This window comes from Lactuca serriola, chromosome 2 (assembly GCF_051521515.1).
Source record: "Lactuca serriola cultivar US96UC23 chromosome 2, Lser_US96UC23_V15, whole genome shotgun sequence".
NCBI lineage: Eukaryota > Viridiplantae > Streptophyta > Magnoliopsida > Asterales > Asteraceae > Lactuca > Lactuca serriola.
Window position 1 is genome coordinate 232,348,866 of NC_136409.1, and position 14,099 is coordinate 232,362,964.

The following is a 14,099-nucleotide window of genomic DNA, read 5'->3' on the forward strand; positions in this document are numbered from 1 at the left end:
ATTTTTTCTTCTTGCTGTTCAAAAAAAAGATTAAATATATTTGACATTTTTTCATTCAGGTGAACAAAACTCATTTATGATATATTGTTTTGAAAATTTATTTGCTAAAATTGAATCATAAATTGCTTAATTTTAAGATATGTCAACGACTTGAAAGCGTGTATTGTTGTTTGTTAAATATTTTGTATGAAACAATTTAAAGAAAATTAATTTCTATTTTAACTCTTAAGATGTATATGCTAAAAGAGCAGTTCCATGTAATTAAATGATAATCAAACTACTAGAAAATTGATATAATAGCTACAACACAATCAGTAGCTATTCCGTAGCTATAACCGGATAGCTACGGAATTGCTACGGAAAAATGTCTGTAGCATAATGGATCGTGGCTAAATTATAGCTACGGAATAGCTACGGAAAAGCTACGGAAATAAATAGGTACATATTTCCTACAAAATAGCTACGGAATAGCTACGGATCCAAATAGCTACGGAATAGCTACGGATCCTAATAGCTACGGAAATCCTTAGCTATTCCGTAGTTAACTTCGATTTATTTAAAAAAAATAAAATCAAAAAATTTCTGTTTTTTGTCATATACCACATTCAATTCATATTTGTTCCAAATACCATATAAAATACACCAAAAAACGTCCTAATACCAACTTTGACACATTTCATTCCATTGTTCAAAATATCTTACAAAAGTAAATATTAATTAATTAAAAAAACAAACACTACATGTTTACAAATTCAATTGTTCCAAAATAGCTAGTAGCTCCATGGTCCATATATTGAATTGCTTCAACAGGGGAATCAAGAAAGTGGAAACACACACAACACTTGGGCTCACCATTTTCAGCTTGTTTGTAAACTGAAAACAATTTAAACATTACTAAAATAAAGAAACATATACCTAACACAAAACGTACTTTCTTGTTTTATTGTTGTGACAATGTGTAGGATTGTATCTTTTGAACTGAAATTTAAATACACAGATCTACAAACTCAAACATTTATGCAACTAGGTCAAGTAAGCAAATATACATTAAAAACAAAAGATAAGTAATTAAATATATAATATAGAATCATCTCTTACCAAACCAAGTTGATTTCCAACTGCTAAACCTAGTTTAATTCTAAAAATTACTGTTGACGGACCTGTCATACACAAGATCAAAAACTTCATTCTCATGTAGAAGCCACAGTAGGATAATCACTGAAACTCATAAAAAAAAGTTGAATATTTACTCAAAATTGATTGATTTGATTCTCAATAAACTCAAAAGTCATATTGACCTCCTTACCCGTAGGGAAGATTGCAAAACTGTGATTACCTGGATCACCAGCTTTCCGAACCTATTGAATTAGGAAATCCCAAACATTACTGTTGAACTTTACCACAAATCTAACATTTTCAACCAAAATTTAACCTAAAATCTCAAATTCGACCTAAAATATAATTTAAAACCTCACATTCAACAAAACAAACCAGAATTATCAATGAATTAAACATCTAAATTGTATACATGAAGTAACTTCAGAAAAGAAAAGAAAAAAAACTAGGGTTTTACCTTTTTAGGGAAGAAATCGAGCAAAGGTGCAAAGAGAGAGATGAGGGCAATTGAGCCATGGAGTAATAACCTTGGTCGCCTTGATAACAAATGGAACAGAGGAGTTTGAAAAGGCATCAATAGTTTGAAGAAGGCATCGAACTGAACCCAAAATCAAAACACACCCTAAATCAAAACAACGTCTACCCAAAACGAAAACCTAATTGGAATTAAACCAAAAAAAATCTTACTTGAAACAATGATGACAATGGCGATGGCAAGCCGATGATGGCGACGAAACGCAAACGACCGGAGCTAAAAAGGGAGACGATGAATCGGTGATGAAGATATACGGATTTGGTGATGGCGAAGAGAGATGACCGGGGCTAAAAGAGTCTCTATGTACAACATTGACCGCATCGGCGGTAAGATGGAACTCCGACAATGAAAACGAAGACGAGAGGGGGTGTAAGGGAGAGGTGCGAGTAGGAAACAATGAGAGAGAAGAGGGAAAACGAATCAAGGAGGGAGATAGAGAGAAGCGGGAGAATAAAAAATTTCGTCGATGGATCCTGCTAAATGGAAGCGGACAAAAGTTTTGATTTTGTGAAACCCTAAAATCGAAACTGCCAAAAAAGGGGGTGGTGGGACTCGAACTCGCGTCTATCATAGATAGAACCAAGGGGACTACCAACCGGCCGGGAATGTCACATCCATACCTTCTTTGTCTACAATAGTTTTTGACCACTTACAATTCTGTTTTTATTATTATTATTATTATTATTATTATTATTATTATTATTATTATTATTATTATTATTATTTCTATTATTATTATTATTATTTCTATAATTATTTCTATAATTATAATTATTATTATTATTATTATTATTATTATTATTATTATTATTATTCATTATTCGAGTCTTAATTTTTTTTTTTGTATAAATTTTCGTACATATTTAAGATACGACCGGTTAATAGAAGTGTGAAAAAAACGAAGAAAAACGACCTTTGGTCGCCGAAAAATCGAAATTAAAAAACTTTGTAGCTAATTAACTACGGATTAGGTACAAATTATTTTTATTTTCGATTTTTTGGGCAGCAAACATCGTTTTATTCACACTGGGACCCTGCTCCCATGGGCGCTGCCCCTGAACCCCCATTCGTTTAGGGGCTTCTCCTCTATTCTGAAGCTATTTCGTAGCTATTCCGTTACTAAACTAGGGCATCCCATTCTGTAGTTGATCCGTAGCAATCCCGTAGCTAATTAGCTAAAGAAATAAATAAGGATATGCTCACTCCACCGTTGCATTTGAATGGAGTTAATGGACTCACATATTTCATAATGACATTTGATGAACATAATTTGGCTTTTAGCCTCTTTGGACTTCAAAATTAAGCTAAATAGAAGCACCACAAGTTCTGTAGGTAGTAAAAACTTAAACTAAACCTTTTTTATTAAAAAAATTGAACATTATCCATAATTTTTTGAGGGGTAGCACATGCTACCCCTACCAACCATATAGTTCGGCCCCTGGAAACAAGTGTGTATCTAGGACTCGAATGATATTTAGACATTTTGAATGAGAATCGTGCCTAATACCCCTTCCTTGAAGAACAACAATCAAATGAGCGCTTGAAAATCCATTACCACAAGCTTTTTTTTTAGATTCAGAAATCGATTCCATTTCTAGAAACAAACTCAGAAAATCGATTGTTCACCAGGTTAAGCAAAGGGATATGTAGGATTAGGGTGGATGAGATGGAGGTGGTTGGCAGCAGATGGTGGTGGTGGTGTATGCTGATGGGTTGTGGAGATGGAGGTGGAGGTGTTCTTGAGATTCTGTGTATGTGTTTTTGATAGTGTTAAGTGTGTGTTTTGGAGAGAGAGAGAGAGAGAGAGAGAGAGAGGTAACCCCATAATTTTTATTAATACAAGTTTAAATTAAATAAAAAAACCATAAAAATATATCAGAAGGGTATTTTAGTCTTTTCAGTTTTCTGAAGGACCAAAACGCAACGAAATTAGCTCAAAAGAACCATGAAGCCAAAAAAGTCGATGTTTGGACTAAACCTCGAAAAAAACCACTATTGTAAAAATCCCGATTAAGTCCCGATTAATCTCCGATTAATCCTTAGGCGCTACTCGACCGATTAGAGGGCGCCTAGCGATTAATCCCTGCATACATAATGAGTGAAACATTATAAAACGATGAAACGTGGCTAAGACTTCTTCTAGGGTTTCACATGTTTTAGGGCAGCCTCCATCCTCTCTCCTCTTCATCCTCTTGCTCTTGGTGTTTGTGAACCATCAGAGGAGTGACATTTGTGACTCTAAGCTTTCTAAAGTCAATACAAGGAGGAATTGGGATTGTTATTGCTATATAACAATCAAGGTATGATCTAAACCCTAATTATAGGTTATATAGATTATCATATGCTAGATCTAGGGTTTATAGTCTTGGATAACTTGCATGTACAATAGAGAAACCTAGATCCAAGCATTAGGGTTTATATGAGCACATAGGATGTTCTTAGGACCAAAAACCATCAGATGGTGATGGTGATAGTCATGGTGGTGATGGTGATGGTGCTGTTGGTGATGTTGATGGTGATGGTGATGGTTATGGTGATGAAGATGATGGTGTGACGGTGATGGTTGTGATGGTAGTGATGATGATGATGATAGTGATGGTGATGCTGGTGATGGTGATGATGAAGGTGGTGATGGTGATGGTGATGTGTGATGGTGATGGTGATGGTGATGGTGATGGTGATGGTGGTGGTGGTGGTGATGGTGGTGGTTTGATGGTGGTGGTGATAGTGGTGGTGGTGGTGGTGATGGTGATGGTGATGGTGATGGTGATGGTGATTGTGATGGTGGTGATGGTGATGGTGATGGTGGTGGTGGTGGTGATGGTGATGGTGATGGTGATGGTGGTGATGATGATTGTGATGGTGATGGTGATAATGATGGTGATGGTAGTGGTGGTGGTGGTGATGGCGATGGCGATGGTGATGGTGGTGGTGATGGTGGTGAAGGTGGTGGTGGGGTTGGTGATGGTGGTGGTGGTAATGATGTTGGTGATGGTGGTGATGATGATGATGGTGTGATGGTGATGGCTGTGATGGTGGTGATGATGATGGTGATAGTGATGGTGATGGTGGTGATGGTGGTGGTGGTGGTGATGTTGATGGTGATGGTGATGGTGGTGATGATGATGATGGTGTGATGGTGGTGATGATGATGGTGGTGGTGGTGATGATGATGATGGTGATGATGATGGTGATGATGATGATGATGATGGTGATAGTGATGGTGATAATGATGGTGATGGTGATGATGGTGATGATGATTATGTTGTTGATGATGGTGATGATGGTGATGATGATGATGATGATGTAGGTATACGTGTTTGTGAGATGTATGTGAACGTATTCATAAGCATTATAGTGTTAAACCAGTAAACGAATAATGGATCCCGTATGTGCACATGGCTTTATGAATGATATTAATAGTTATAAGTTGGTGAAAATATAGATAATCATGTATAATAGAGGTGTGAAAAAAACGGAGCGAAAAAAATGACATTTGGTGCCCGAGAAATCGAAAATAAGAAAAATCCGTAGCTAATTAGCTACGAATTTTTCTTATTTTCGATTTTCTGGGCACCCAACGTCGTTTTTTTCGATCCGTTTTTTTTCACATCTCTATTATAAATGATTATCTATAATTTCACCAATTTATAGCTTTAATATCATTTATAAAGTCGTGTGCACATACATGATTCATTGCTCGTTTAGTGGTTTAACACTATAATGCTTATGAATACGTTCACATACATCTCACAAACACGTATACATACACATATACACGTACGGACACATATACCATAACTCATTAATGTGTATAAATATACATATAAAAACATAATCCATCACAAGTTGGTGAAAAGTATATGCATTACAATGTTAAACTGTGAAACAAGTGCTTGATCCCGAAGCGGCACACAAGTTTATGAACGATATTAATAGCTATGTGTTGGTGAAAATAAAGATAATCATGTATAGTAGAGGTGTGAAAAAAACGAAGCGAAAAGAACGACGTTTGGTTCCCAAAAAATCGAAAATAAGAAGTATCCGTAGCTAATCAGCTACGGATTAGCTACGAATTTGTCTTATTTTTCATTTTTCGGGCAACAAACTTCGTTTTTTTCGCTCCATTTTTTCACACATCTATTATACATGATTATCTATATTTTCACCAACTTATAACTACTAGTATCATTCATAAAGTTGTGTGCACATACGGGATCCATTACTCGTTTAGTGGTTTAACACTATAATGCTTATGAATACGTTCACATACATCTCACAAACACGTATACATACACATATACACGTACGCATATACCATAACTCATTCATGTGTATAAATATACATATAAAAACATGATCCATCACAAGTTGATGAAAAGTATATGCATTACAATGTTAAACTGTGAAACGAGTAATTGATCCCGAAGGGGCACACAACTTTATGAACGATACTAATAGCTACATGTTGGAGAAAATAAAGATAATCATGTATAGTAGAGTTGTGAAAAAAATGAAGCGAAAAAAACGACGTTTGGTGCCCGAAAAACTAAAAATAACAAAAATTCGTATAGCTACAGAATTTTAACGTAAAGCATACTCCGTAGCTAATCTGTAGGTAATTAGTATCCGTAGGTATTCCGTAGCTAATTAGCTACAGACTAGCTACGGACCCGCTTCCGTAGCTATTCTGAAGCTATTTCGTAGCTATTTCGTTACTAAACTAGGGTATCCCATTTTGTAGCTGATCCGTAGCAATTCCGTAGCTAATTAGCTACGGAAATAAATAAGGATATGCTCACTCCACCGTTGAATTTGAATGGAGTTAATGGACTCACATATTTCATAATGACATTTGATGAACATAATTTGGCTTTTAGCCTCTTTGGACTTCAAAATTAAGCTAAATAGAAGCACCACAAGTTATGTAGGTAGTAAAAACTTAAACTAAACCTTTTTTATTAAAAAAAATTGAACATTATCCATGATTTTTTGAGGGGTAGCAAATGCTACCCCTACCAACCATATAGTTCTGCCCGTGGAAACAAGTGTGTATCTAGGACTCGAATGATATGTAGAAATTTTGAATGAGAATCGTGCCTAATACCCCTTCCTTGAAAAACAACAATCAAATGAGCGCTTGAAAATCCATTACCACAAGCTTTGTTTAGATTCAGAAATCGATTTCAGTTCTAGAAACAAACTCAGAAAATCGATTGTTCACCAGGTTAAGCAAAGGGATATGTAGGATTAGGGTGGAGGAGATGGAGGTGGTTGGCAGCGGATGGTGGTGGTGGTGTATGCTGATGGGCTGTGGAGATGGAGGTGGAGGTGTTCTTGAGATTGTGTGTATGTGTTCTTGATAGTGTTAAGTGTGTGTTTTGGAGAGAGAGAGAGTGAGAGAGAGAGAGAGGTGACCCCATAATTTTTATTAATACAAGTTTAAATTAAATAGAAAAAACCATAAAAATATATTAGAAGGGTATTTTAGTCTTTTCAGTTTTCTGAAGGACCAAAACGCAACGAAACTAGCTCAAAAGAACCATGAAACCAAAAAAGTCGATGTTTGGACTAAACCTCGGAAACAATCACTATTGTAAAAATCCCGATTAGGTCCCAATTAATCTCTGATTAATCCTTAGGCGCTACTCGACCGATTAGAGGGCGCCTAGAGATTAATCCCTGCATATATAATGAGTGAAGCATTATAAAACGATGAAATTTTAACATTTTGAAGAAGTTTTATATCAATGGAAACTATTTGAGGCATTATTAGTGTTGTACAATACAAGAAATAAGGGTATTAGCGGCGACGGATTTAGCAGCGACACCAGGCATTAGCGGCGACATGGAAATGACGCGTTACATGTCGCCGCTAATGCCAACTGTCACCGCTAATACTCAACAGTTGCGATCCGCGTCAAATGAAACTTATCCGTTCGATCTGTATTCAATTGAACGGTTGTAACGGCGTGAAAAAAGGCGCCGACTTTTCCCTCCAGGCTAGTCGCCGCTGATACCCATTCGTCGCCTCTAATATTTGTCGCCGCTAAAGGTCCGCGAAGATAACCCCTCCAGTTCGCTCTTTCCTGCGTATTCTGTCTGCCGTTTTCTCTCATTCTCTCTATCGCCGGTCTTTCTTACACCACCGCCGCCACCGTCCAAACCTCCATTGCACAAACCACCGCCGTCCAAACCTTCATTGCCACCAATACCGGCGACCTAGACTTCCATTACCGACGACCAAGAGGAGACGATCATACTTCAATTCCGGAATTTTTACTCATTTAAGGTCGAAATTTTTCCCTATTTTTGATTCTTCTTATGTTTTGATGTTTATTTACTTAGTTTAAGCTTTTAATTTAAGGTTGTGTTGTTGTCGGAGTTGTGGAATTTTTGCCGGAAAATTTTGAAATTAGACTACCACAGGTTCATTTTCATCTTTCATTTTATAAAAAGAATGTATTTATGTGTATGATGCATTTATGTGTTTTTACATTAGTATTTTTTTTGTATGTGTGTTATTTGTATGTTTTTTATTTGTGAATGTGAATGTGTAATTTGTATGTATGAAAAAATGAAAGAAATTAGGTTGCTATAATAGAAAAAAGTATGATGTTATAATGAGTATGTGTAGAAAACATGTTTATGTGTATTTGTATATATAATGTATGTATTTATGTATGTAATATGTGGAAAAAATTGAAAATAAAATGTATTTATATATGTAATGTATGACTTTTGAAATTATATATGTAATTTGTATGTATGAAAAAACTCAAAAAAAGTTAGGTTGCTATAATAGAAAAAAAGTATGATGTTATAATGAGTATGTGTAGAAAACATGTTTATGTGTATTTGTATCTATATAACATGTGTATTTATGTATGTAATATGTGGAGTAAATGAAAAAAAATGTATTTATGTATGTGATGTGTTGAAGAAAATGAAAAAATATGTTGCTATAATTCTATTCATATTGTAATTTTGCAGGTTGTATATGGGGTTTAGTTAGGCGATACTCTTCTATGTGATGGCAGAAGTTATGGGCTTAGGACATGGAGGTGATGGAGTCGGGGATCCACCACCTCCAGTAGGCTTTGGTCGTGGACAACACGAACAGGATGGTAAGTCTTATTATGATATATTTATTAGCTATTTTTATCCATTTATTATAAGCTATCGTGACTAATATTTTTAATTATATTTTTCAGCTGAGCTCCCTAAAAAAAGAAGAGGTCTAGCAAAAAACATCCAACTATCAAAGCTGATACGGGCAAATTGGGAAAGCCTGTAGAATTGGATTTCGATAAGGAGCTGACATATACCCCTGTCGGGAACAATGGTAATTGGTTTACCCGTGAGACTGAGAGGTATATATGGATAACATCCCTTTGAACGTATCTGGTTGGGACAATGTTTCCCCCGCTTTAAGGAATGCCACAGTGGTTCATCTAAAGGTAACATGGACAATATTTTAAGTTTAGTTCTGATTGGTATTTAACTAACTAAGTTTTTTTGTATTTGTAGAATAAGTTTGATTTAGATAAGTTTAACTTGGACCCCGAGCGTGCTCAGTTGTTGCAGAGCATTGATGCGACTTTGCAAAGAATTTATAGATGCCGAAAAAATAAAGCGCATATTTATTTTGAGAAAGCCGGGGGGCTTACAGATATCCCAAAGGCATTAGCCAATCCCCCCGATGGTATGTCACGTGAAAATTGGGCGCACGCAGTCGAACATTTTCAAACTCCTGAATTTCTAAAGCATTCGGCGTCAAACAAAGGAGTCCGTGCAGAACAACAAGTTGTAAACAGAGGGGGATCGTGCTCGTATAGCAATGCATGTTTCAAAGAAGTATGTTATGATATATATAACTATTTATTTAAATTATAATTAATCTAATTTTTAATGTTAAATAGGACATCGCTCGAATCGAAGCATTTCGTAAGGCCAATACTGATCGGCAAGGGGTATTTAGTAGTCCTGCAGTCGAGCAACAATACGTAAGTGGTTCATTCGAATTTTCATATAAGTGTTTATATCGTCAATAGATATTTAGTAATCTAATTTTTAATATGTGTTATCATTTTTTGTAAATACAGAATGCTTTACTCCTTGAGATCAATCAACAAACTCAAGCTTCTTCTGAAGTCAGCGGTCTAACACCAAAGGAGACACAAAATTGTTTTGAAAGAATATTGGGTGTTCGACGAGGCCATATCAGAGGCATCGGGCGTAAACCTTCTACGGTTATGTCGATGTATGATCAGGAACAATCACTGACACAACCATCGCCACAATCACAGGTGACAAGACTATTTAATTTTGGTAATTGTTTAAAATATTGGTAATTGTTAGTTTGATAATTATATATTGGTAATTGTTAGTTTGGTTATAGTTTGATATATTGGTATTTTACAACTTGGTAATTGTTAGTTATAGTATAATGCTATAATGTTTTATATGCAATATGTGGAATGTATATTTTGTATATAGAATATTGTAATGCTAGTTCAACTTATAGTTTTAATTGTAGTTGGAAATGCTTCAAACAATATTAAAAGATCTGGCATGCAGTGCTGCACTTGAAGATTGGTTTCGTTCGTTACCACAACAAAATGAAACCGAAGGAAACAAGGAGAGCGATGATGACGAGTAGATAGTTGTAGGATTTTTTTTATGTTTTGTTTGTGTAAATATTTTAGAATAGTATTTTCGTTATTTTGTTATATGTTAAATCGAACGAGTATTTTAAACGGATGTTGTATTAATATTTTGGAATAGAATGATGTAGGATTAGACTAATTAATATAATACCGGTTTTTTTTTTCAATTTTAATGTGATATATATATATATATATATATATATATATATATATATATATATATATATATATATATATATATATATATATATATATATATATATAAAAGAAAAACACCAATACCGGCGATGCCTTTAGTGGCGACGATAGGTTTTTACCGGCGACGCCTAGCAATAGCGGCGACAAGTCTTTTGCGAAGACAACACGCATTAATGGCAAATTATTGATTAATAGCGACAACGCATCAACGTCGACGTTTTAGCGGCGAAAAACCCCACTTTTGGCGACGACGCCTGTCGCTGGTAATACTCTAATTTCTTGTAGTGGTATTAATCATATTAATCTATTTTGTTATCATATTAGTGGTATTTACAAACTTTGATATGATATTAATCATATTTATTTTTTTAAAATTCAACAAATTAGCAATTAATGGTCCTCGATTAATCTCCGCCTAGCCGATTAATCCTCGACCCCAGTCCATCGACCAACTAACGTCGAACGTTGTTTACAACCTTGGAAAAAATACATACCACATGTACCATTTTTGCAATTGTCTTTTGTTTATTAAATAATTTGTATCGAACAGTTTAATGAAATTTAGTTACTATTTTTAACCGTTTAGATCTTTATACCAACAGCGTAATTTTATGGAATTAGATGACAGTCAATATTATTTAATGAGTTTTAAATGTATCATATCTTATAAAAGTCGTTACTTTTTTATTTGAGTAATGAAAAATTTGAATCAACATGTGTGTAAATTAATAACTATGACCAAACAAATTACATGGGGGTAACCGTTGCTATTAAAAATGAAAATACGTTTAGTCTCTTCTGCAGTATACCTTATGTGGGATATATATACATACCATTGGAGTCCCATCGAATTACAAATAAAAAACAACATAGCAATTAGGAGAATCGGCTTTGGGTCGAGACATAAAGAAGGTAGGCTATATAAGTATATATACACAAGTTGGGCTCACACTCAACAACGATTTGAGGTACAATTTATGCAGCCATCTCATGTTTTATCATTAAACCCTGTAGGCATGCATGTGTTTTGTAGTTTGGTTGAGCCCACGTACCCAGAAAACTAATTTGCATGATTCGTTAGACATTTTTCTTTACAAACGATTATTTGGAAGGGGTGTAGATACCACAGAAACTTGTTAGTTCAAATCGTGATCAAAATGATGGAACTTGAGCTGTGATTATTTTCTATAAGGGAGGCTAATTATTAGCTTATAACAATGAGAATCAAAACTTTTATTTTTCAATCCATGGGCATGAGTTTTTTTGTTCCTCGTGTTTTTTAATACATATTATAATTATTTCAATTTTCAACAAGACCTGAACCTTCAACATTTGATATATATCCATTAATTTTTCATACCGATAGACCAAAGACCTTTTAGTTGATAGGTTAGTTATACTGGCCTAGCTAAATATATAAAAATACGAGTTTTTCTAATCTTATTTTAGTATGATCAAATCAGGGTGTATTTTATCACTTGTTTTGATGATGTTTTTTTTTACTCTTTACAATTTGTTATTAAATTTCTAGAATTTAAAGGATATACAAATTAAGACACAGTCGGATAAATAAATACAAAATGATATTAGGAGGTAAGTATAAATCCTAGTTGTTTAGTGGAGATGCGGGGAACTTAATTAACCAAACATTGTGAAACATTTTAGGGTATAAATTTGCTAGGATGTTTTCGTTAAAACTTAGCACATCCATAATGATGAGTTCAATAGGAGAGTTAAATGAGATGGTAAGTCTTTGTTTCATTCAATGGATCAAATTCTACAATTATAAGATGTCACATTGACATTCAATGAATTTGAAGTTCAATGACCATTGAACTTTTCAATGAGAAAAAAGAAAAATTTTAATTCTTAAATATTTACTATAAATTAGATTTTGTAACATTCTATTAAGTTCAATGTATTGTAGGAAAAAAAGATAGAATTGTATAAATTGTTGAAAGATGACGTGGCAATCCATTGAACTTGATGAAGTTCATTACATTGTGGATGCCTTTAACAACTAATATTTTCCCCAAAATAAATAACTAATTGAACTTGTAGAACTTCTTGTTGATGGAGACAGACGTGCTTTAAAAATTGGGTTACCTTTGTATGAATTTTGTGGTTGTTTATCCATGGGAAGGCGAACCATATATTAATGTTAATATGAAAACAAGAACATGGAGAAGATAGAAGGTCGGGGTTGTGAGTGCTTTAAGTGATCGCGCGAGATTGGGTTTCAGTCTAAGATCACGTGAGAAAGGTCATGGCGATGGTTGGTAGTTGGAAGAGGTGCCGGAGGGAGGGGGCTACATGGTGAATGTATGTATGGATGGGGGGAGGGCATATTCTTATTTTATAATTATATAAATATTAAATTAACCAAAAAGTTTATAAAAAGGAATATCTAAAAGGAAATTAGTTATTTCATTTTGCACAATACCAAAACATAATGAAACCCAACATGCATAAGGGTGTTTTTTCTGCAAATATATTCCCTTTGAACTAGAACCTATGATATAATAGAGAGACCATATTGTAATTCACCCAAAAATATATTTTTTGTAGATTGGTAAAAATATCAAAACATGATTAGCTTTTTTTTTTAAACGACTGTGAAGAATTATATTTAAAAATGAAAGGCCAGCAGGAAACATATTGGTTGTGTACAAAAAGGTTTATATGAGAATCCAAGTAAAGCATAGAAATAGCACTGAACTTTGAAAGAGAATCACCAAATAGCAATGTGCTGTTGATGACTTTTCCAGTAGTAACAACAAGATATATATGTATTTCTTAATTTCCATATTTACCCCAAAATCCATGCCCCAATCCTCAGTTGTTTCTATCACAACACATTTAATTTTCGGATGAAAAGCAAAGGGAAAAGTGTCTAAGCGTCAAAGTTTTCTGATGTATCCAGAGCGCGCAGCAACAACAGTGAATACGAAATGCACCCAAGGGCAAATATGTCATTAACCCAAGAGCTCCATGAGATGACAACAATAGCAACCAATTAGAAACATCATTTATTTTAGTCAAACATGAAAAAGATAATTACTACTCCACATTACATTAACTATTTCCGATACATAAAACAACTTTACTAAATAACCATACGTACATATAAAATTAAGGAAAAATGCCACATAATCTGGAGATATTTACAAAAATATTAAATTAGATAATTAAGGCAAGTTCTGTTGCTGTATTTTTTGAAATAGTTTTACGAGAGTCGAAATTCCCATATATTATGGATTTTTTGCTTGTCTCTCAAGTTAGTTTTATATTAGGATGTTCCCTAACTATATATTATAGGTTTTAGAGTATTATTAGGACTTCTTGTAAGACTCTATATAAAGCCATTATTTATCTAATTTTTTCATTCGTTCCATCATTCTTTTCTGACCCTGATCTCCTCGGACGTTTTTGTTCATAGCCATTGTAAGCTTTCTTATTGCCTAACTTTCAAGAATTAATATTAGTGCTTTATAGTTTTTCCGTTTTGAGTTTTCATTCCATTTCTTGTGGGTTCTTCTCTGCTGATTTGTATGTTCCAAGCATCATGTATTTTATAGCAC

The 14,099-nt window shown here is 34.2% G+C and overlaps 1 protein-coding gene across 1 annotated transcript; it reads right to left on the minus strand.

Moving 5' to 3' along the window:
* Positions 1-656: 656 nt before the first annotated feature.
* Positions 657-2,122, minus strand: LOC145090873 (uncharacterized). The gene is made up of 5 exons (XM_079028917.1): positions 1,804-2,122; positions 1,574-1,714; positions 1,307-1,358; positions 1,099-1,160; positions 657-999 (listed from the first exon to the last, which is right to left on the minus strand). The coding sequence occupies exons 2-5, from the start codon at positions 1,688-1,690 to the stop codon at positions 916-918; spliced, it is 315 nt and encodes a 104-aa protein (XP_078885043.1). The 5' UTR covers positions 1,691-1,714; positions 1,804-2,122; the 3' UTR covers positions 657-915.
* Between the last annotated feature and the right edge of the window lie 11,977 nt (positions 2,123-14,099).

Coding starts and splice junctions, on each gene's coding strand:
- LOC145090873 (XM_079028917.1), bottom strand. CDS start 1,690: ATGCCTTTTCAAACTCCTCTGTTCCATTTGTTATCAAGGCGACCAAGG. Junction 1,359..1,573: donor TCGATTTCTTCCCTAAAAAG/GTAAAACCCTAG, acceptor CTAATTCAATAG/GTTCGGAAAGCTGGTGATCC. Junction 1,161..1,306: donor TTTTGCAATCTTCCCTACGG/GTAAGGAGGTCA, acceptor TGTGTATGACAG/GTCCGTCAACAGTAATTTTT.